This window comes from Pavona decussata, unplaced genomic scaffold (assembly GCF_977016875.1).
Source record: "Pavona decussata unplaced genomic scaffold, jaPavDecu1.1 SCAFFOLD_58, whole genome shotgun sequence".
NCBI classification, from domain to species: Eukaryota; Metazoa; Cnidaria; class Anthozoa; order Scleractinia; family Agariciidae; genus Pavona; species Pavona decussata.
Genome location: NW_028145480.1, coordinates 933,536 through 954,509, shown reverse-complemented (window position 1 = coordinate 954,509; position 20,974 = coordinate 933,536). Strand labels below are relative to the sequence as shown.

Below are 20,974 nucleotides of genomic sequence, written 5' to 3'. Positions count from 1 at the left end.
TAACTAGTCCCTTGATAATGGAGTCACGATGACCCCAAAACGTCGAGCAGCAATAAATCTTTCCTGTTTTTTTTTTATGCCTTTGCTTCAGCAAATCCCTGCTGATGCTGATTACAGAGTAAACAAGGCAAAACCAAAAATTACTTTCGACACTCAATTGAAAACTACTCTAAGAGCGAGGGGCCAGTTTCACGAAGCCCTCCTAAGTTAAGATGTACCCTAAGTGTTTGCTTTTGAACAATCAGAATGTGTTGTTATTCCAACAGTAGGCTTTTGTTTCCAAACAATATACTTTAGATATATCTTACTTAGGAATACTTCGTGAATCTGCTCCCCCCTTGATTTTTAGTGCATTTGTTTTATGAACTTCTTTGGTGAGTTCGTTGATCTATTGATCAAAAAATATCATGGCGTCATGACGTCGCCGAAACGTCGGAACATTATATCGCTATTTTTTACTTGCCTGTGTATTTCTAAAGCATTATTAATTAAAAAATATCATAACAGTTTTACTGTTTTTAGGTTTATTTTAATAACTAGTATTTGTACCAGAGACGTATTTTAGGTTTATGAGTGATATTTAGAATGATGAATTCTTAAACATTGTAATGCGCAGATGAAAATGTTTTATTGATATATGCGCAATATAAGTTATTATTATTATTACTATTATTATTATTATTATTATTATTATTATTATTATTATTATTATTATTATTATTATTATTATTATTATTATTATTATTAAGTATTTTTTGCGCGGTTTATGACTGCGAGAAAAGCAGATCTTAGCTTAACAAGGGTTATACGCTGCACACACTTTTTTCAGAGGCATTGCATATGAGTTCCTTTAAGAGGATGATCGCGGGCTTTTTATTCTTAAAGTTTACTGAAGTAGCAGCCAGGCGAGCATGACGAACTGGCAGTAGCTAGTAGAAGCAGCGATTCACCTGTATGTAAAACTAGCACTTTTCAGGCCTCTTACTTTAATCGTATTGTTAAGCTCTGGAACTATATCTGTAAATTCTCACCCCTACCAGTTTTTCAACTACTGCTTTCTTCCGCAACTTTGTTACTGAGCACATGTTTCACCTTTTGCAGAATCACTTTGACATATTCTATCCCTGCACCTGGTCAATTGTACGATCCTGCCCCTGCCATCCCTAGTTTTTTAGCGTCTTTTAAATTTGGCGTCTTTTGGTTGATCGTGTTTTAATTATTATTTGTATCATGAGAGGTGCCTTGCATGGGTCCTCGCGTCCCGTTCGCACCTGCCCTTTTGACCTTATCGCTTTAAATCACTTTGCACATATATTTCATTTCTTTGTGACTGTTCAATTTGCTGTATTTAACATGTGTAATGGTCAATAAAGCTGTTAAAAAAATAGGAAACAATTGCAATGCACAAAGCTAACTTCCTCAATATAGGAAGTAAAAGCTTGTGTTTATTGAGGTATTTAAAAATTCACGGGTATTTTAATTTTTATTTAATTCTGCCCTTAGAGGGGCAGAATTAGTAAATTAATTTAACTTAAACGAGAAGGTAACTGAAGATCCAAATGAAGAAATTAACGCGATGTGAGGTTTTGAGTTCTCCCTATACGTGGAAGCATAGAGAAAATTAAATATGCTGAAGAAAGGACAGCTTTTTAACTGCCTTTGTTCGAGGACAGGATTCAGTATTACAGGGGGAGGGGCTGAGTAAAAAGCTGAAAACTAGTTTCGCTGAAATTTATACTTCACTGAAAGGAAATACACAAGCCGAAATATTTGATATCGCTGATTGGTTAGCTTCACGTTAATTTCATCGGGCATCAGCTGTTCATAAAAACTGAGCCTAACTATAGACAGGGCTCACGTCGAAGTAATGCCTTCCAGAAAAAGGGCAAAGAAGAACAAAAAAAAAACACCGAGGGACAAAAATATGGGGCATGTACAGTAATTAATATCATTTTTGATAGTTGTTAATTAAGAAACGCTACGATAAGCAACTGTGTTGCCGGAGCTCAGAATTTCAAGTCTTTCTTTTAATTCCGTGAATATGAACTACAAATAGAATTCACAGCTCGCCTCCCAGCCATAACCTCTCCAATCACGTGACATGGTCATGTTCTTGGTGAGCTCAGCTCTGAGAAGGAAAGTCTTAAAAACACACGCACGCTTGCGTTCTGAATATTTTAAAGGCTTAAGGTTTGTAGCTAGTGATAGACAATAGTCTTTTAGGAAGAAACCTTTCCGTCTACTTATTTGTCGTTAATTTCTTGACATTTGTCCAAAAACGTTTACTAAATTCAGCATTTTCTACGAGCAATCATTCTACCAGACAGTGTTTTCAAAATCAAGTTTTGAAGCTAGGGATGGGGAACAAGCAACCTGAAGATTATCCGGGCTTTTACAGCTGAGAACATAAAAGAAAATTCTAAATACCATTAATTCTTGCTAAGCCAATTATTCCAACCAGATTGTTTGGACTTCGTTTCTACATCTGGTCTTAGTACTCTGTTTCCTTGTGACAATACCACAGCTACTCTCACTGGATTGCTAATGGGCTGCTCCCTTTCATCTCCTGACTCACAGTTCACGCGTCGCTCCAGAGTGGTCTACAAAGGTAATCAATTCAGTGCGTGCTGATCAAAATTTTAGCAAATCGTAACAAAAAAAAAATTGCTTGTCGCTCTGCAAATAGAAAACCTTTAGCAACTATAGCTGCAATGAGAACGTTACAAAGCAATGGGCAGTTGAATGAACAAGCGCGTGGATTATATGTTTTGGTAACTTTCTCTGTAAAACAACCAGGTCCCAGTTCTTCAAAGCCAGATTAAGCTAATCCTGGGTTAACTTAATTTAATTACTAATTGCTAATCAATAAAGATTTTTCGAAAAGATTATTGTTGTTCAGTTTTGACTTAGAATTTTCTCTGCCATTAGCTTCAAATTATCCAATACATTTTTAACGACAAGGGGTTAGCGTTAATCGGCTTTCCGCTCTCTTTTTCAGCTTGAACTACGCCGATTTTTCATGTGACTGAAGACATGAATCATGTGTCCTAATTATCGTTTTCAATAGTTGTGATTCTTTAATTTCCTCATTTTATACTCGACCTCTCGAAGATCGAAAAATTAATTTCCTGTAAAGATTAATTTTTTCCCGTTGATAAAACTAACGCAAAATGATCATGCCATGCAGTAAACATATTTTACCTGACCACTGGTAAAGTACACAACGAGCTTCTTGCATCGCATTTCAATAACCACCAGAATTGAGGAGATAACTACGCCACCAAGAAGAACCAAGAATACGCCAGCCATGTTATTGACTCCCAGGCTCTTTGTGTTGCCAGTTTTTGATTGTGAGGGTTTTGGACACTGACTGCGTTCGTCCCACCACTTCCGGCGAGTTCTTTCGATGAAGCGGCTTTCGCGCAACTGTTCAAATACCATAAAGAACAAACAACTGAATGATTATCGCAGTTAAAAACGCAACTTAAGCAGCTGCGAAAAGAAAGCCTGAAAAAAAAAAATCAGACTTGAACGGGATTTGAACGCGTGACCTCTGTGATATCAGTGCAGTGCTCTACCAATTGAGCTCGGTAAAGCCAACTGGGAACTGGTCATCAAATACGATAACAGACATGGGTTATTGACCAAGCTTGTTCGGTCAAGGCTGGATATTGGTTAAGTTCTTTTTTTATGTGTTTTCGAGGGCCGAGATGAATTCGAGTTCCATGGAAACGCAAAAAAAAAGAAAGAGGTCAATATCCACCCATCTTGACCAAACCAGCTTGGTCAATAAAGGAATTATTATATGGCTTTCTTTTGAATAGTCTGCTATAAGGGAAAACTGCACATTGTCAATATAATTTTTAAGGGGCTACTTTTCTACGGCTGAAAGATGATAAACCATTCCCGAATAAGCAAAATTTATATTTTTGCAAATCAAATGCGGGAAGACTCAGAAACCAGAGCAATCCATTTTTAGCTGAAAGGTAAATTGAGGTACAATACAAACCGTTAAAAATTTGGAGCCATTGTAACAATTTTTGCACTATTTCATCGGTTTAGGGTTTCGTTATCTCTAGAGCTGCCGTCTTACGGTAGAGATATAAGCCACTTTAAATTCAACGCAACGCTAGACAAAGCACTGGAATCATCAGATACCAAAACCGTAAGCCAAATCGAGTCATCTTAAGGACAGTGCCTACTAATACAAAGGTATTTTGCGCATTTTATTACTATGCAGGAAGAGCAGATCTTAGCAAGGGCTATTGGAATCCAAAAAGAAAATTAGGGGTAACCACGCATTTTTTTAGAGATAATCAAGAAACAATAGTTCTAAAAAGTGCTAAAATATAAAGCAATATATGGCGTTTTTTTTTATCAAGTTGAAGCTTTATCATCTCTGAAAAATGCATATTCACCCCCAGTTCTCTTTTTAAATACCAAGAACACTTGCTAAGTTCTGCTTTCTCCGCTTAGTTTTAAACCACGCAAAAATATTCCTGTATTAGTAGGCACCACCCATATAGGAAACCCGAGTATCTCGAGATGCGCAGAACGTATGCGCAGTAACAAAAGCAGGCACCGTCCTTAAAATCGCAACTGAATGAACAAGTCAGAACGTTTTAAGCAGCGCTTATCACTCACTTTCAAGATTGCAACAGAGATGTCATTAGTGTATGGAGAATTCTTTTGCAGCCCGATACCATACCCCTTGGCTTGCAGAAGGTTATTCAACATCCTGGTATTGCAAGGCTTTTGTTGATTGTAGTATTCCAGGTAGGGTTGCTCCGTAATGTAAGCATACTTCTCTTTCCTTGCTTTTTCGACTCCCTCTGCGGTACTTTGAACAGCTGTTTTGTGTTGACGCATGTGCGAGAACATTCTTCTGTAAAGAGGATCTTCTGAGTTCTTAAAAAACGTGTACACAGAGCCATTGTCGAGAACTCCATATTTAATTTCGGTTTGATTTTCTAACTCCCTCAGGGAGTTAATAGTTTCTACAGTCTGTTTAACTGGAAAAAAAAGAGAGAAGTAGGCAGAGAAAGAGTAAACAGCAACGAAAAATGAAAAGCCAATTTCACTCTTCAAATAGGTCAGAAAATCAGAGTAGTCTTTTTAAAATTCTCTTCAGCTACTATTATAAACCTGCAAATAATTTATAGGTTAAGCTGGCGGTATATGGTGACACTTGATCCCGCTTCTGATTTAGAAAATCATCATCGTTATCAACATTACCATCATGAACTTTTAAAAAAGAACTACATATGCACTGGCCGACTGACTGACTGACTGTAAATGACTGGATTTACAAGCCGGCTAGCTAGCTTAGTCATGACATGTAGTTTTACGATCTACCAAATCATGAACGTGGCAAGTGTAGCGTGAGAAAATTGGCAAAATTCTTCTTGAGCTTGGTGCAACTAAAATGGGAAATCTAAAATGGACAAACAACAAAACGAGGAAAGTTGAATCTAAATTGTCCATTCATAACTGGAAAATGTTTGCCTTGCCTTTACACCCATATAACTTACTTGTAAAGAAGGCAGCGAGGTTTGCCGTGTAGGTTGATATTAGTATCAAAATGAAGAACCAGAACGCAGAGGCCAATAGGCGACCGGAAGGAGCCAATGGCGTGTTGTCAGGACCTTGCTGTAGAACGGAAGCTGTGGCAAACCACAAGCTGTTAAACAGGTTAAACTCGTTTCCTGGTTCGTCATCTGATTCACGAGCTCGAGCATGATAGCCAAAGGGACTCAAATGATCCACCGCATACATAATTAACGTCATACCCAGAACCTACGGAGACATGGAAACACGCTGAAGAGAGTAGCTCATGTACCACGGTGCATTAATAGTCGTGTGTGCTGAAACGTCGTGCACAAGCACCACAGAGCGTCCAACCCTCCTGCTTTCACCCCGCCCTCTCTCTTCCTTCCAGTCTCCTATACAGGCCCTATTTAAGTCATCGTTCAATAACCCTGGAGAAAAGCGTTGTGTCACGCCCCAAAATCACCGCTGCGTAGTAGCGGATTAATCACTCACAACAGCACCTAACTTGAAAAATAAATTTAAAAAATCGCAAAATTTCTTTGTGTAAAAGACAAAAAACAGCATTGCAAAGTAAACTAAAAATAAATATTGCTAGATAGATTACATATCAATGATCTCACAATAGTATTTCATTCACAGACAAGTCTAACAACGAGGCATCTTAATATGCAAACTAATGCTATGATTTCCTGCCTTAAGAATATTATACGATAGTGGGTGAGTCAATTGTATATTATACGATAATGGGGGAGTCAATTCAACTGCACTGTGTAAAGTAAATAGGAATTTATATCTACCACTCCGAGAATAGAAAGCCACACTCCACTGGTGAAAGGTAAAAGGAAGGCAAATATGTTGATTTTGGGTTCTCCTGGTTTGTGCATGATTAGACTCATGCTGAAGTCCATGAATGGCTTGCTAAAGTCGATGATCAACTCACGGTCACCAGTTATGGTGATGGGTGCAAGTGCAATGTCTTTCTTCTACAAAAAGACCAACATAACAGCTTGTTAAAGAATGTCCTTAGTCTGTGGTAGATAAGCAGGCAAGTGGGTAGATACACACGTAGGTAGATAGGTAAGTTGGTGAGTAGATAGCTAGGATGGTAGGAAGGCCAAGTCACACTTCTGGTCCCCATAAGGCCTGAACTTAATTGTTAATTTCCGAGTTGCTTTGAAAATCATTATTAAGGTGAGGCTAAGTGAAAAGTTGTTATTATAAAAATTAGTTTTCATTCATATGCGTAACAAAACTAATTTTCACAAGAAAAGCTTTGCACTTAGCCTCGCTTTCATAATGAGGTTCACAGCAACTCGTAAATGGCCTATGAACTTAATGGGGCTTTGAACAACTAGGCCCAGTACGACAACCCCACAGTCTCCACATGAACATGATAATAAATTTCTTTTCTCAGAAACATTCTGACTGGACCTTCGGAAAGCGACTGCTAAAGGGTTCTTAAAGAGGTTGTGTCACCTATGAATGTTGTGCCCCGCAGCAAAAATGGCACAACTGATGGTGAATCAGAGAATTAACTCTGAGGGGAAAGATAAAGGGCTGAGGTAACCCCATGAATTTCCATGGATTAGAAAGGAAATGGGAAACCACACGTACGTGGCAAAGGAAATAGGGACCTTTTAAAAGAATTTAGGTTTTTCCTCTTTTCCTGCAAACCTGTAAAATTCACGTGACTCCTATCCTGACGTTTGAGGTCCAGGTTTCAACGTCAAGAGGTACGTGAATTACGGCAGCGTTTTTCACAAGTTTTAAAACAACAAAGTCACGTTTAAATATCAAATTTACTTTCCTTAAAGAGTTATGTCGATGAATGAGAGGCTTGTTTGATTCAGTTGCGAAATTACAAGAATTACCAACCACATTAGTGCGCGTATCAATACTATCCTCCGTGCAGCCGCCATCTGGTTTTCCTGCGAGTATTCCACGATGCATATGTTAAAACTAACCTTCAATCTTAAGCCCGGATTATTATTATTATTTTTTTTTTTTAACAGCTTTATTGACCATCACACATGTTAAATACAATAAATTAAACAGCCAGAAAGAAATGAAAAATATGTGCAAAGTGATTTAAAGTGATAAGGTCAAAAGGGCAGGTGCGAACGGGACGCGAGGACCCATGCGAGGCACCTCCCATGATACAAATAATAATTAAAACACGAACAACCAAAAGACGCTGAAAAAACTAGGGATGGCAGGAGCAGGATCGTACGATTGACCAAGTACAGGGATAGAATAAGTCAAAGTGATTTTGCAAAAGGTGAAACATGTGCTCAGTAACAAAGTTGCGGAAGGAAGCAGTAGTTGAAAAACTGGTAGGGGGTGATAATTTACAGATATAGTACCAGAGCTTAACAATACGATTAAAGTAAGAGGTCTGAAAAGTGCTAGTTTTACATACAGGAGTTTTAAGGTTATGTGCATACGACGAACTCCGGACAGCATACTGCTGGCCGACGTTTGCGGTTTAAGAGAAAACCCTCAACCTTAAGGTCCCTAATGTTTGTCAAATCTCGTTGGGAATCGAACCCATGACTTTTAGATTAGACCAATTGTTGCTTCTTTACCTACTGCGCTACCAGGGCAGCCGGGAGCAAACCTCAGAGTTACCATGACAACACCGAGTTAAAAACCACTGTCAGTTAAAAATTTGAGCAAAAGACCTTCCTACCTGTTTCTTCAACTCTTCAACCATCCCTCCATAACTGTGATGCAGATAAATCTTATACTGAAACTTTGCGTGTTTTGATAATTCTTCAATCAAATCGATACAGAAACCTTGAAGAAGCTCTTTAGGAATCTCGCCAGGCGGTAGTGGTACAGATATATTCACTTGTTGAACAAAAGGTGGTTCCTAGAAATAAAATAACTGATCCTGATTACTTTTGCAATACTGTAAGGATTCATGATTATTCAAATAAAAAGGTGGTATTCTAGTTGTTATGAGTATTGAAGTTACCCCGACCGACCGACCCTAAACGTTCGTAGTCAAGGCTAAGGAAAATGAAACCAGAGAACTACAGAAACAGGTTTTTTCTTTTTCTTTTTTTTTTTCTTTTAACCCTCAAGCCCAGTAACTGATAAGCTTGGGTTACATTTTGGGATTCAAATTTTTCGAACTTTTAAAAGCTAGCTGGTATCTTGTTTTAAATTTCGTATACTATTCTCACCAAAACAGTTGTGACGCTCAATACTGGTATGGGCTCTTTCTCACGTGGGCCTGTGTAACCGGGATTGTGGCACTTCACGAATTCAGCAAAGTCTCCCACCCACAGGGGTTTCTCATTGTCCAATAAGGAGACGCGGTGTTGTCCTATCCCTGTTTCAGGTTGCCAAGAACCGATCTGAAAGACAATATTAAACTAGCTCTCTTAGATCCCATTACCATTTAATCACAGCATGCCAAGTACAAGCAAACAAGTTACGGTTAGGGTTTGCAGAATACTCCATTCTATCATGTAGAATTTAGCCATAAAAGAGTGAGATGTTTGATGACAAAGAATCAGCCGAAGAAAAATGGAAACTGTAAATATTGGTGAACTAATAAGAAAATGGTTGAACCTGCGGTCTAACATTCGTTTGTTTAAGAAAATCAAGCAAACGAGGGGTAAGGGTAATTGTTATACAGAATTTCCCCGTTGCCTCGTTTAGGCGTCATGCCACTGACAACCGAAATGACACCTGTAAAAGTATACAGGTGACGTCGTCGCCGTCATGTCGGTGTACAGTAAAGAAAACAATAGCTTCTTATTTTATGGTAGAGCAACATGGCCGACAAGCCACTGTCATTTGAACCTCTAGGGATCGGTTCCATTGTTTGTAGTTTGCCAAGTACACGGGACTAAAAAGAAAAATATGAATGATCTCCAACGAAAGTTGACCATTAGACCTGCACCTTTCAAAAGCTCTATTTTCACTGGACCCTTATAACCTGCAGCTGCATTGTTTTTTTTAGGGCTAGGAACATTATATTGTTCTGTTGTTCGTTCTTTTGTCCTTTCAACCAACCATGTAAAAAACGGTGTAGGGCGCCCCAAGTCGACACCATGATTTTTTGAAACCCTTTCAGTTGATTTCGATTGTCGGAAGCGTCATGTGACGATAAAGAAAATGGCGGTTTTTATGTACGAATCTACGCTTGCAAACCTTCTTGACGTTGTGTTCAACAACGTTTAGGATATCCAGACCATTATGTACTCTCCGCTCACCGGTGACCAGATTGAATTGTACTTCTCCCGTCAAACCTTGAAATTTCACCTCAAAATGAAAGAAATTCAAATCAAACATGAATAAAGCTTACTGGCGAAATATCAAGGTTTCTTCTGCCAGTCAGCTGAGGTAAGGCATTTCCAACTCTCTGGTTTCGAAAAGCCGACAATAGAAAGGACTCCAACAAAAGAACCAGAGCTACGTTCTTGTTTCTAAGTAACGAATTTAGGCAGTGACAGGTGGTGGGGGAGGGATATATGAAAAAAAAAAAAAAAAAAAAAACACCAGGCCACGAGGCTACTTACATTAGAAAGACTGGCAGAAATTTTAGTCACTAACCGACTAATCACAAAAGAACAACCAGAAATGTTTGTACCAATAATAAGCTACAAAGGTTTACGTGTGAAACAATGATGTAATGTTAACGCAGTACAGAGCAAGCGTGCTCGCTGACCGTTAGAAAATTAATACATGAAATGACCAAATATAAGAACTACAGATTAAATCATTTTGTGTCATTTTAGACAAGCTCAGTTGTCAAGAGTGTTGCACCGTATCACAGTGTGTTGGGTTCGAAACGCGTTCGAGCCCGATATTTTCTTCACGAATGAAGGGGTGAATTTCATACGCAACTTTGGTGCTACACCCCTGTACGTCGGTGGGAAAATGAAAAATGTAAATTGACAGATTGCAAAGCTGACATTTCAATCGCTCCAGTAAGAGCGGATTTTTACACTATCTGTGTACTATCCTGTCACACAAATTCTTCTCCCAGAAATTAACTGTAACGGGTTCACAGTCGAGATTTTCAGTCATTAAATCTTATTTAAACAGTTTTTAATTTAAGTCTCACACCAACCTCGTGCTATATGTATATTACGTCGATGAAGCATTTGGTTCTCGATAAATGTGTTAACAGAAACGTAAGGCAATCAGTAGGGAAGCTTACCTTTCTGATCTGCTGCAGTAGCTTCCAACCCAGCCCCTCCTTGTTCTGAGTTGCTGCGCTGTGTAAAGGACAGGTCGTATGACCGATATGTTCAGCTGTCATCTGTATCCCTTTGTCGCTGTTCATTACAAGGTTTTGTACTCCTTTTCCTACAGCGAGTGCTGCATCATGGACTGCGGCGTACATACTCTATAGACAGAACTTAGTAAAACGATATGCAACTTTCGTGCTACGTTGGTGGGAGCAGGGGAGCAGGGATGGCGCAGTGGTGAGAGCACTCGCCTCCCACCAATGTGGTCCGGGTTGGATTCCCGGACTCGGCGTCATATGTGGTTGAGTTCAGTTTGTTTTTTGTTCTTGTCCTTGCTCCGAGAGGTTTTCTCTGAGTACTCCGTTTTCCCCATCTCCTCAGAAACCAACATTTGCAATTTCAACTCGATCTGGATTATTGTCTAGCACTTTATCATGAGCCTCTGGCTAAGGAGATTGCGCAAACACCCCCCGTGCTATTGCCATTAAATTTGATTATTATATTATTATCATTATCGGTAAGCAACGATAGGGTTGTCCGTTTTGTGTACATGCCAGTGGGTATTCTATGAATCATGGCCTCGCTATTGTGGGTGTGTGATCTATTGTGGGTTTGTGTCAATCGCAGAAGCTCATTTAGCAAGAAAAAGAGAAAGAAAGAAATTGGCTACCAACCAGTGAGTATTCGACTCCACCTTCTTTCATGGCCTGTACTTTTAGCATCCTTGCTATCTGACTATTAGAGAGATGAAGTCCGAGTCCCACCATACCAAGAATCGAGGGGTATGTTTGATGAGGGCCTGCAACCTCCTGTTAAAAAAGAAGGCGACGAAGTGCTGTCACATTCAAAACATTGAGCCATCTATGCTAAGAGAAAGATACTGCTTCAAAAAGGTTGAGCAAGGGTAATGGTAATGGTAATGTAATGGTAATGCATTTATATACCGCATTTTCTATTCATATATATATTCAAAGGCGGTTTACATCAGCATATGTCCATTAGCGAACTCATCCTACCCACCCAACCCATGAAATCATGAAACAGCACAAAGACCAGACCAGCACACCGGGAACTCCATGCCCTACTCTTTGCGATTAGTGTCTGGGTTCTTTAACGTCCCAAAGGGTTGGAGAAGCCTGTTCCTTAAAGGAGAAGAGAAATGTGCTGGGAGAGCTTTCTTAATTAAGTTTTTCCGTTTGGGTTCATTAACATTCGTTGAAAACATCTTCAGTTGTGCGCGCATTGCAAGAAGGCATTATTTTGTGTAACAAAGCACTGTTCTACACTACTAAAGTAGTTGGGTACCTACTCTCGAGCCGACGTGTGGCCCACACGGATGTATTTTAAAGCAGCATTTAGCATTACTAGCCCTTCCTGTTCTGCAACTCTCCTTGAATGGGGCGCTCATCAATCTTGTGGACACTCCAATACATTTAGCAACACTGAGGTTTTCGTAACGAAGATGCAAATGTGCACCAATTTTAGCGACATAGCAAAGAGATTACTTGTTTAGTCTCTGGTCAAATGAATGTATCTTCGGTTCCAAACTCAGACTAGGTGTCATACTTTGGTTGTTAAAACGCCTTGCCCTATTCACTACTCTTTTAATTATCTCTCCAGACAAAACGGCCTCTAAATTTGTATTTATATAATAATATCTATAAAGAACCTAAAGAAAAACGCTTTGTGTTTCATGTGGACTATTATATACGATTACCAAGTCACGGGTTATCCATCGGTAGTCGTTGTCATTCATGCCAACAAACAGTGCCTACGAGAGTAAGATAAGCATTATTTATTAAATTAAATCCAGACGTACCTCAAGGTTAATCGTAGAAACGATTTGGTATACTGCTGCTTGTGAAATAACTTGGAGGAACTTTACGGAACAATTATTTACCGAAATGAAGGTGGATAGTGGAGGTTATTTACGAAGCTACCAAGCGGCGAGGTAGATATCTAGCACTCTTAACCCACGCTGAGGTCAATATTTTTTAGTATATACAAAACAAGTGAATGACCAGATCCAATGAGTAAAAATCTATAAACATGTATTCGGCGAAGTAGATATCTAGCATTCTTCGCCCACACTGAGGTGAATAACTTTTTAGTATATACGAAACAAGTGGATGACCAGACCCAATGAGTATATATGCACAATATCTACAAACATATATTCTCCTCAATTTCGTTAGGCTCCTCTTGGTTACATGAATAATGATTTAAGTGCTGTACCTCATTCATAATGGCTGCCAAGTCCCTCTCATCACAAAACAAGATTATGTCTTTAATATGTGATTTGAGTAGCCATCTCAGAGATACCCTCAACTGTTCTCTGTCGTTTAAGATGAGTTCCGGTATCATTTGAATATCAAACCGCGGCCATCGACGGGCTTTGGCATAGAAATGGGACGCTTCTCTGACTCTAGAAGCTAAAAAGAAATGAAAATACAAAGAAAAGGTTATAGTTTATAACAGCTTAGATTTCCTGAACAGTATAAACTTACATCTTGAGCTACATCCATTCATGGCGGCAGTATTTTAATCACAGTATTAATAACAAATTGCGTTGGCTCACATTTAAAAATAAAAAGCTTTGAATTTAAGAAGAAACCTATACTACTACACCACAAGCATAAACCAAAGTTTCTAAAATATTATATACGATACTTCACTAGTATTATAGGCGTGAAGGACAACTGATGATTCTTTTCCAGTTTCCTAAAATACTAAAGGCGAGTAATGACCAAGACCTCTGTCCGGGACTAGGTAGTAAGACTCTGTCCAAGGCCTCTGCCCGGAATCAGGAGAGAGTCTGTAACAGCAGCAGTTACTCTGTGTTTAGTTATCCGCCTTCGTCTTGAGCTATAAAAAGGCGGGAGTTGACAGCACTTCTTAGTTGTAGAAAGAGGACAAGTTGGTGTCTTAGCAACAAAGACTTCACATTGTACCACAGAATTTGTAGTCACGAAAAGGAACTCACCGTCATAAACTACCGCTACTCTAGAGAACGAAAAGGCCGAGGAATCCATGACATCAAACAAAGCTTGATTGACAACATGGTACGTTGGTCTGATGGATGCAGCGAAAATGTCTGAGGTGGTATCTTCAATGGGATCCACCTTCATTATAGGTTTGCCAAGCAGAGTACTGAGATCTAAGGCCTTTTTGTCCTCACACGCCAGGTCTATGATGGCTACCACTTGCGAAAAGGTGGATAACACTTCTACAAGAAAACGAACGTCCAAGTGAAACCAGGGAAAATAGTTCTTAGCACTTACAGGAATCTGAAAATTGCTGCAATTTGTGTTCGGTCGATTGTTTTAGTATTCTAGCTTGTGCTACCACTAAATTCCAGCTCAAGATCAACGAATGCTTTTCATATTCATTGGTTGAAACCTTCTTTAAGTCAACAGGTTAAACATGTTAATTTAAAACTCTTTGTTTAGTTTCTTCACAGTTTATACTTCCTTTTGTTATTTCATCCTATAAAAAGGAATTCTAATTTGGATTTCCTTTACATAGCGATTCGTTTAGCTTTGAAACTTAACTGAAGATGGCTTATGTTCAAGCCGAAGCATGTCTCATTTTAAACTCAAAAGCGTTGTGCTCTTTATTAGAATCATTTTCTTATCTCCTGCCTCCGAGACCTTTTCGTAGTTCCTATAAGGCTGATGAGGTGTGAGGCTTAAAGGTAGACATTAACGGGCTTTGAGCAACTAGGGGGCCAGATTCACGACGTTAAGATGTATCCGAAGTATCCGTTCGTTATTTCATCCTATAATAAGCAATTCTAATTTTGATCTGATTCCTTTATTTTGGTCTTCTTGTCTCCTGCTTCCGAGACCTTTTGGTAGTTCCTATAAGGTTGACGAGGTGTGAGGCTGTGTGAGGCTAAGAGGTAGAAGTTAACGGACTTTGGGAAACCAGGGATCCAGATTCCAACGTTAAGATGTATTCTAAGTATCCGTTCGTTATTTCATCCTATAATAAGCAATTTTAATTTTGGTCTGACTCCTTTATTTTGGTCTTCTTGTCTCCTGCTTCCGAGAGCTTTTGGTACTTCCTATAAGGTTGATGAAGTATGATGCTCAGAGGTAGAAGTTAACGGACTTTGGGAAACCGGGGGGCCAGATTCACGACGTTAAGATGTATCCTAAGTATCGTTTCTTAACAATAGCATATTGTTTGAATAACAAGAAAAAACATGACATAAAATTTTATTTTAAAACACCGACCACAAACAACTGAAAGCTGGTTTCAATGTGGGGCGTTTACAAATGAACAGAGCAGACAGGTTCAAATACGTATGACAAATTAATGTGAGCACATTTAAATTAACTTTGTAAATTATAAAGTTGTATGTCTCGGAATGTCTAGAGGTCCGTCGTTTTAAGGTAAGCGACATTAAAAGTGAGATTTTGTGGCGATCGAAACACTTGAAAAACTAAGGATTTTTCAGAGGAAAGACTGCCTCTTTCCAACATGCAGATCCCCAACTGCAAGGACTCCAGCTAGCAAGTGTCCTCTATGTGATATTTCCCCATTTTTTCCAAAACCTTGCCGTTCATATAATTTTAAGTTATTTCTCCTTGCTGACATGATGTTCACCGAAAATAACTGAACATTCCTCACCTACCTTCAGAAAGAAGATCTTTGCCATCAACCATGACATGAGTCAAAGTGAACTTGTAGCCTGGCAGATGTGTCTCCCTGGGAAGACGGTAAATGATAACGTACTCTAGTAGGCGAAGAAGGCTTTCAGTTTCCTTGCTGTACAGCACTCCTGTAGATTGTTATAGGGGAAGTCAGTCAAGGTAAAACTTTGCCCTGAACTACTGTAATAAGAGCCACTCAACAAGACAAAAATAGGGCTCCTTCCTCCTTTAGTTTTCCTTATTCCCATGGCATTTGGTAAGGTATCCTCAATGATTATAATTTGTTACAATAAGCAAAAACTACTTACGAGGGCTTGCAAAAATTAAAATATTTGCCACCACTTCAAATATATTGAGATATTTTGAAAAAGAAATCCCCCCCCCCCCCAACCCTTGTGTCATTCATCCGTCCGTTCCACAGACGCTATTCTGCTATGGTGAAATATCCCATTGTCATAGGAAGGATCACGGCTAACAAGAATGGGGAACTCATGGTAACATTAGCACTTTGGTGATTTTGTGTTTTCATACACAAGAAAAGAAGTTTTCGGTTCATTGAAATTGATAAAAAGAATATCTGACAACATTTTCCTCGAATTTGTTTTACAACCTTACGATTCTAGAGTCAATACTGGAAGCGGAGGTGGTGCGATGATGACTTTATGTTCATAGCCTTATCTTAATTGTCACGAACTTCATCGACGGCAACTGAAACTTACTGAGGCTGTGATGTAGTACTTTCCAGTGGTATTAGCGGCTATGCTTTATCAAGAAGTCTCATCATTATCATGAAAGTTATATTAATACTGAAAGCTACTGCGAATAATTATAATTAACAACGTCCATGGTGGTTCTAATTTTTAAGTCTTAAGGATGGCCGTTACTGAGCAGTCCTTTTAATGTTTCTGTTAATTATGCTCTAAAAGATGCGCATGGTCGCAACATAGTTTGTCACGTGGACGAAATATGAAGTGCGACTATCCAAGTGAAAGCCATCAAGCAGCACTAAAAGGTAAGAAGAAAATGGTAAAAAGATTCTCCAGTAGGTGGCCAAACATATCGTCATCACACAAATTATTCATCGAATTTGTAAACCACATAAGAAAAACTTGACTCAATTTTCACTTCACCCGACTAACGCCTACAGTATAAGTATATGTCATCCTTTATTTGTTATCCTTAACATATATGAAATAACATTCCATTAGCCTTTTGTTATGTTTTAGAAATACCCGGGACGCATTTTCCCTTGAAATTCGGTGCTAACATATTACCTCAGGCTATTCGTTTTGATTATTAGTTAGATTTTTTTGGTTTCTCAAACGTCATGCCTGAGAAAATCAATCGATCATGACCAATCAAGAAAAAGAGCTGGCCAATGTATTTCGAGTTTATTTTCTTAGTACAACTTCAAGTGATACACTGAAAAAAAATGAAACGTGTTTGTACAATACGTAATAAAATGAATAAAGATATAAACTTCGCGGAACTTGCAAAAACACTTGAATAGTGGACATATAGAAAACGGTTTATCTATTAGCACTGATTTGATATTAATTGAATTACCCTCTCCAATAACTTAGAAACAATTAAAAGCAATAAGAGAACGAAAAATTGCTGCATTGTTTCTTACAAACAAAATCAATAATTCCAAAACGAATCCTGGCATCTGATGAACGACTTATGTTTTCTTTTTCTGCAAAGTTTGAGTTTTCTCTTCAAGTCACTGACTGTCAAAAACATGTCCTTTTAAACTAAACATAACAACATGGTCTCTGGAAACATACCAATCTTGATATCTTGGATCTTCGGCCTTCCTGAATTGAAACTTGAGCAAAACATCGGGAGAAGAAAGAAAGCAACTCGTAACAGAGAGCCCATTCTGGTTAGAACTAGTCGTGAAACAAAAAGAAAATCGATTAAATTAGGATCCAATCAACGTCGCTGTTTCTAATCTTCTCATGTGACAGAACAAACACTAAAGTGAGCGGAGATTTTCAAGCTTTCGAAAAATATCTTCCAACAACATTGCGAAGGTGTTTTGTTCAGTCAATGAAATTTTCATCGTCATATCAATAATTGACTATTGTTTGGACGTACTACACACAGCACAAATGAATAATTGAGTCACAAATGACCGAGCGTACCTCATTGTGAATATGGCAGGCAAAGTCAGGCCGGTGTTTATGGATATTACAAACAGCACTTAAGAAAATAAGCAAAGTGACCAAACATTTAAATTAAACGCACAGACTGAGAGTATATATATATAAGAGGCATTAATGTCCTGTGTGGATTTTTCTACAAATTTTCTCTTTTTTCATTGCGGTAAAAGAAATAAATCAGCACAAGTTCAGTTTTCTGTCAGCAAACCATTTTAAGACTGATGTTATCAGAGGCCACAGCACCAAGTCCTTCATTTGCACTGACTTGCTACTATGGTTTGTTATAAGAGAATTTGCATTGATTTTTCCTTAAAACTTCACTGAATGGTTCCTTATTCTCAATTGGGTGCTGAACAGTTCCTTGTTCTAAATTCAGTGCTGAACAGTTTAGTCAGTTTTATTTTTCCACAAAACAATACTAGTCAACCTTATTCCCTGCTCCATTTCTACTACGGAAGAGTCACATAATGTGGTTTTGCCGTATCACGTTTAACATGGTTATCATATCCTGCTGACCAAGCTAGTTGTTTGGCACTACTTTATTGAGTACCCCGCGTGGGCATTTAACGTCAAGCTACAATACATTATTTAAAACATTCATAGAATGAAGTGCAATGTAATATAAGCAATATAAAATATAATATAATACAATGAAATGTCTGTGCAAAAACTATCATGTAAATACTAATCTGTTTAAGATGTGAAATTCATAGCAAGCCAAAATTAAACGCTGTTCAAAAGATACGTCTTATAGTCTCTCTCGAAACGATCGATATTGTTACAGTCTCCGACTCTTTAAAGCCTCGGTATTAACAAAAACATTCTCTTCAGTGTTCTCCTAGGGTTCTCATGGTTCAAGGTGGGTGGGCTTCTTTTAAAGCCATCAAGACATTTTATATTTGGTGATCATCTCATTTATTCTCGCGATCTGTTTGATTGATGAAGTGTTATTGCAAGAAGACGGGCCCACGCAAGGGGGAGAGGCTAGGGGGCTTTAATTCTACCCCCCTCCCCCCTTTTTTTTTCGGATACTTTAAAAATATAGTTTCATTTTTTTTTTACTTAATCTTAATAAAATAGAAGAAGTCAATTAATAAAATGACACATTTTATGGCCGTAAATTGATTGCAAATTAACTTCACGTGGTTAAAAATTATAGTTTCTTTTTCATAAACTACCAAGGCAAGTAGAAATTTACCTAGTGCGCTCCGATCGTTCAGGAAACTGTGCAACGTTTTGATTGGCGCGTTTCAATTCGCATATATTTTGTTTTTGGTAAAAGGGTTTTCTCCTCTAAATCCGACTGCTTGAGGTAGTTGATTGCTAGTAAGAGTATCATTCTGAAAAATTGGAATTGAAACTTATGTTTATATTTTCATTCGTCATTGCATCAGTTTTTTCGACGTGATTTGACATGTAGACGAAATGCCCTCATGGAACGTGCTTTAAAAAACTCCTAGCAGAAAGCAGTTCTTTTGTCAAAACTACTGAAATATCGCCAAAAATATTTGAAACGGAAAATTATGTACAGCTGTGGTAATCCTGGATCATTCAATCTTGCTGTGATTACGAACAAAGAGGCACACATGATTTACAGTAACACGAACAAGGATAAGTCGAGCAGAGCCGAGGTCGAAAATTACAGACTTCTTTTCTGAAGCAGAAAATTAAAAAACAAATTAAAACGTGTTTTAAAGTCGGTATAATATATATAATTTATACCATTCTTGATAATTAAGATGCATTTTCAGCCATTTCAGAAGACTTTCATTTCAAAAACACGCCCCAGTTTCCTCGGGCTATCGCGCTCGATTGAGCCCCCCACTCGAAAACCCGCTACGCGTGCCGCACACTATTGGTTGTTATTGAGGCTTAAAGGGTGTCCGGTAAAGAGTTCTGCAACGGAGAGAAAAGGTACGCTAGTGGAGGTATGAAGGGATATTAAGCATACTGACTTTATTTCGGGTAAATTTATCAGACAGATAGGCCCCTCCGCACATTTGAACTTTATAAAACAGCACACGTTACCGGTGGGTGAAATTAAAATGCTTCAGCACAAGTATTACAACAAATGTTTCCATCCCAGGCGATTTGCTACTTTTACAGCGAAAAAAGAAGAAAATAGCATTTGAAAATTCCAACACTGAAATGAGTGGCCGAGATAGATCGAGCAGTCACATGACAAATTCTTTCTCTTTCCCCAGCTATACCACCGGAAGTAGTTCTGAAGCAAGTCTAACATTCTCCAAGTTCTGTAAAATGTCAGCTCAGAATTTCGTATTACTGGAAAACTAATCCCTATTGTTTTCGGAGTGGAAAATTTGTCGTTTAAATGGGGGAAAAGCTAGTAAAATTCAGGGATTACGATTCTGCTCCCTGAAACCGTTTTCGCAGAATAATTTTCAGTTTAAAGCACCTAAACAGACCAAACGGTATTTAATTAGCTTAAACAAATATGTCTTAAAAAGTAGAGAAAGCGATTTGGAAATACAGGAGACAACATTTAAATATTTTGTTTAAATCTGCTTGGTTGCTGGTGCTGTTTTCTCAGGACTTTAGTCGATTTTAAGTCCACCTTAATTGCGGCGGATTCGCCAAATATAATTATTGAGGTTGGATTATAAGCAGATCAATTGGCGTCGTATCTGTATCCTAATTATTCGTGATAACAAGTGAACCAGTTTTGCCTTACAAGAGGTGAATAATGACATTGACAGAAGCCATGGAGCCTGTCCTGAGTGATGGGGGAAAAAGCAAGCACCAGAGAATCAACTTCGAAATGTTGCTTAGTTTCTTAATTTGCAAAGTCTGAGGCATACTACAGAAAGGCATAATATAAGGTCTGCCAGTAAGAATAGGGCAATAGGTTTAATAGTTAATTCTAATATTATGGTTACCCCAAATACTAAAGCTACTCAAAAGTTCTAATGTCTTGCTTTGGAGGGTACATAGATAAGTTTAACTGGCAAGTGGAAGTGTCCGGGTAAGTCCCTTGAGAAACGAAAACTAAAGTAACCGGCTATGAAAGAAAATGACTCGTCCTGTTCGGGATCAGCTATTTACCGAGTGACGTTAGTTACGATTTGAGTTGACCTAAAATTGGGTCGGACCGGTTTTGACGGTTTTTTGGACCTAGGAGTAGCAAATTAGGGTTTTTAGTCATTAGGGGAAGAGCAAAACATTTCGACGCGCTCGAAGTAATTTGCATAAGCTTCAGGAACTTTCGGCAACAGATCAAATAATATAACTTTTGTGGCTGAATATTTTATGCAGTATCTTATGCAGTATGTTTCAATCTGATTATGGTCATTTTCTTAAGTTATCATATGGAGTGTGGCAACTTTAACTTGGTGTAACTCGTGTACAGGGAAAAACAACTACCTAAATTTATACG

The 20,974-nt window shown here is 38.4% G+C and overlaps 1 protein-coding gene across 2 annotated transcripts in view; it reads right to left on the bottom strand.

The window, feature by feature from the left end:
* Window positions 1-882: 882 nt before the first annotated feature.
* Window positions 883-20,974, bottom strand: part of LOC146479515 (glutamate receptor 3-like) — a 28,358-nt gene continuing 8,266 nt past the window's right edge. Inside the window, exons 1-16 of one of the 2 annotated variants that reach the window (XM_085110348.1) lie at window positions 17,203-17,459; window positions 15,397-15,543; window positions 13,741-13,983; window positions 12,993-13,189; window positions 12,475-12,528; window positions 11,432-11,566; window positions 10,727-10,915; window positions 9,715-9,825; window positions 8,739-8,912; window positions 8,240-8,422; window positions 6,348-6,533; window positions 5,532-5,796; window positions 4,645-5,012; window positions 3,202-3,426; window positions 2,428-2,600; window positions 883-2,128 (exon numbers count right to left, since the gene is read on the bottom strand). In XM_085110348.1, the coding sequence (XP_084966474.1) occupies window positions 2,430-2,600; window positions 3,202-3,426; window positions 4,645-5,012; window positions 5,532-5,796; window positions 6,348-6,533; window positions 8,240-8,422; window positions 8,739-8,912; window positions 9,715-9,825; window positions 10,727-10,915; window positions 11,432-11,566; window positions 12,475-12,528; window positions 12,993-13,189; window positions 13,741-13,983; window positions 15,397-15,543; window positions 17,203-17,296 (2,742 nt within the window). In that variant the 5' untranslated portion in view covers window positions 17,297-17,459 and the 3' untranslated portion in view covers window positions 883-2,128; window positions 2,428-2,429. Of the gene's footprint in view, window positions 2,601-3,201; window positions 3,427-4,644; window positions 5,013-5,531; window positions 5,797-6,347; window positions 6,534-8,239; window positions 8,423-8,738; window positions 8,913-9,714; window positions 9,826-10,726; window positions 10,916-11,431; window positions 11,567-12,474; window positions 12,529-12,992; window positions 13,190-13,740; window positions 13,984-15,396; window positions 15,544-17,202; window positions 17,460-20,974 lie in introns of those variants that run through there. The other variant, XM_085110347.1, reaches the window with a different exon arrangement.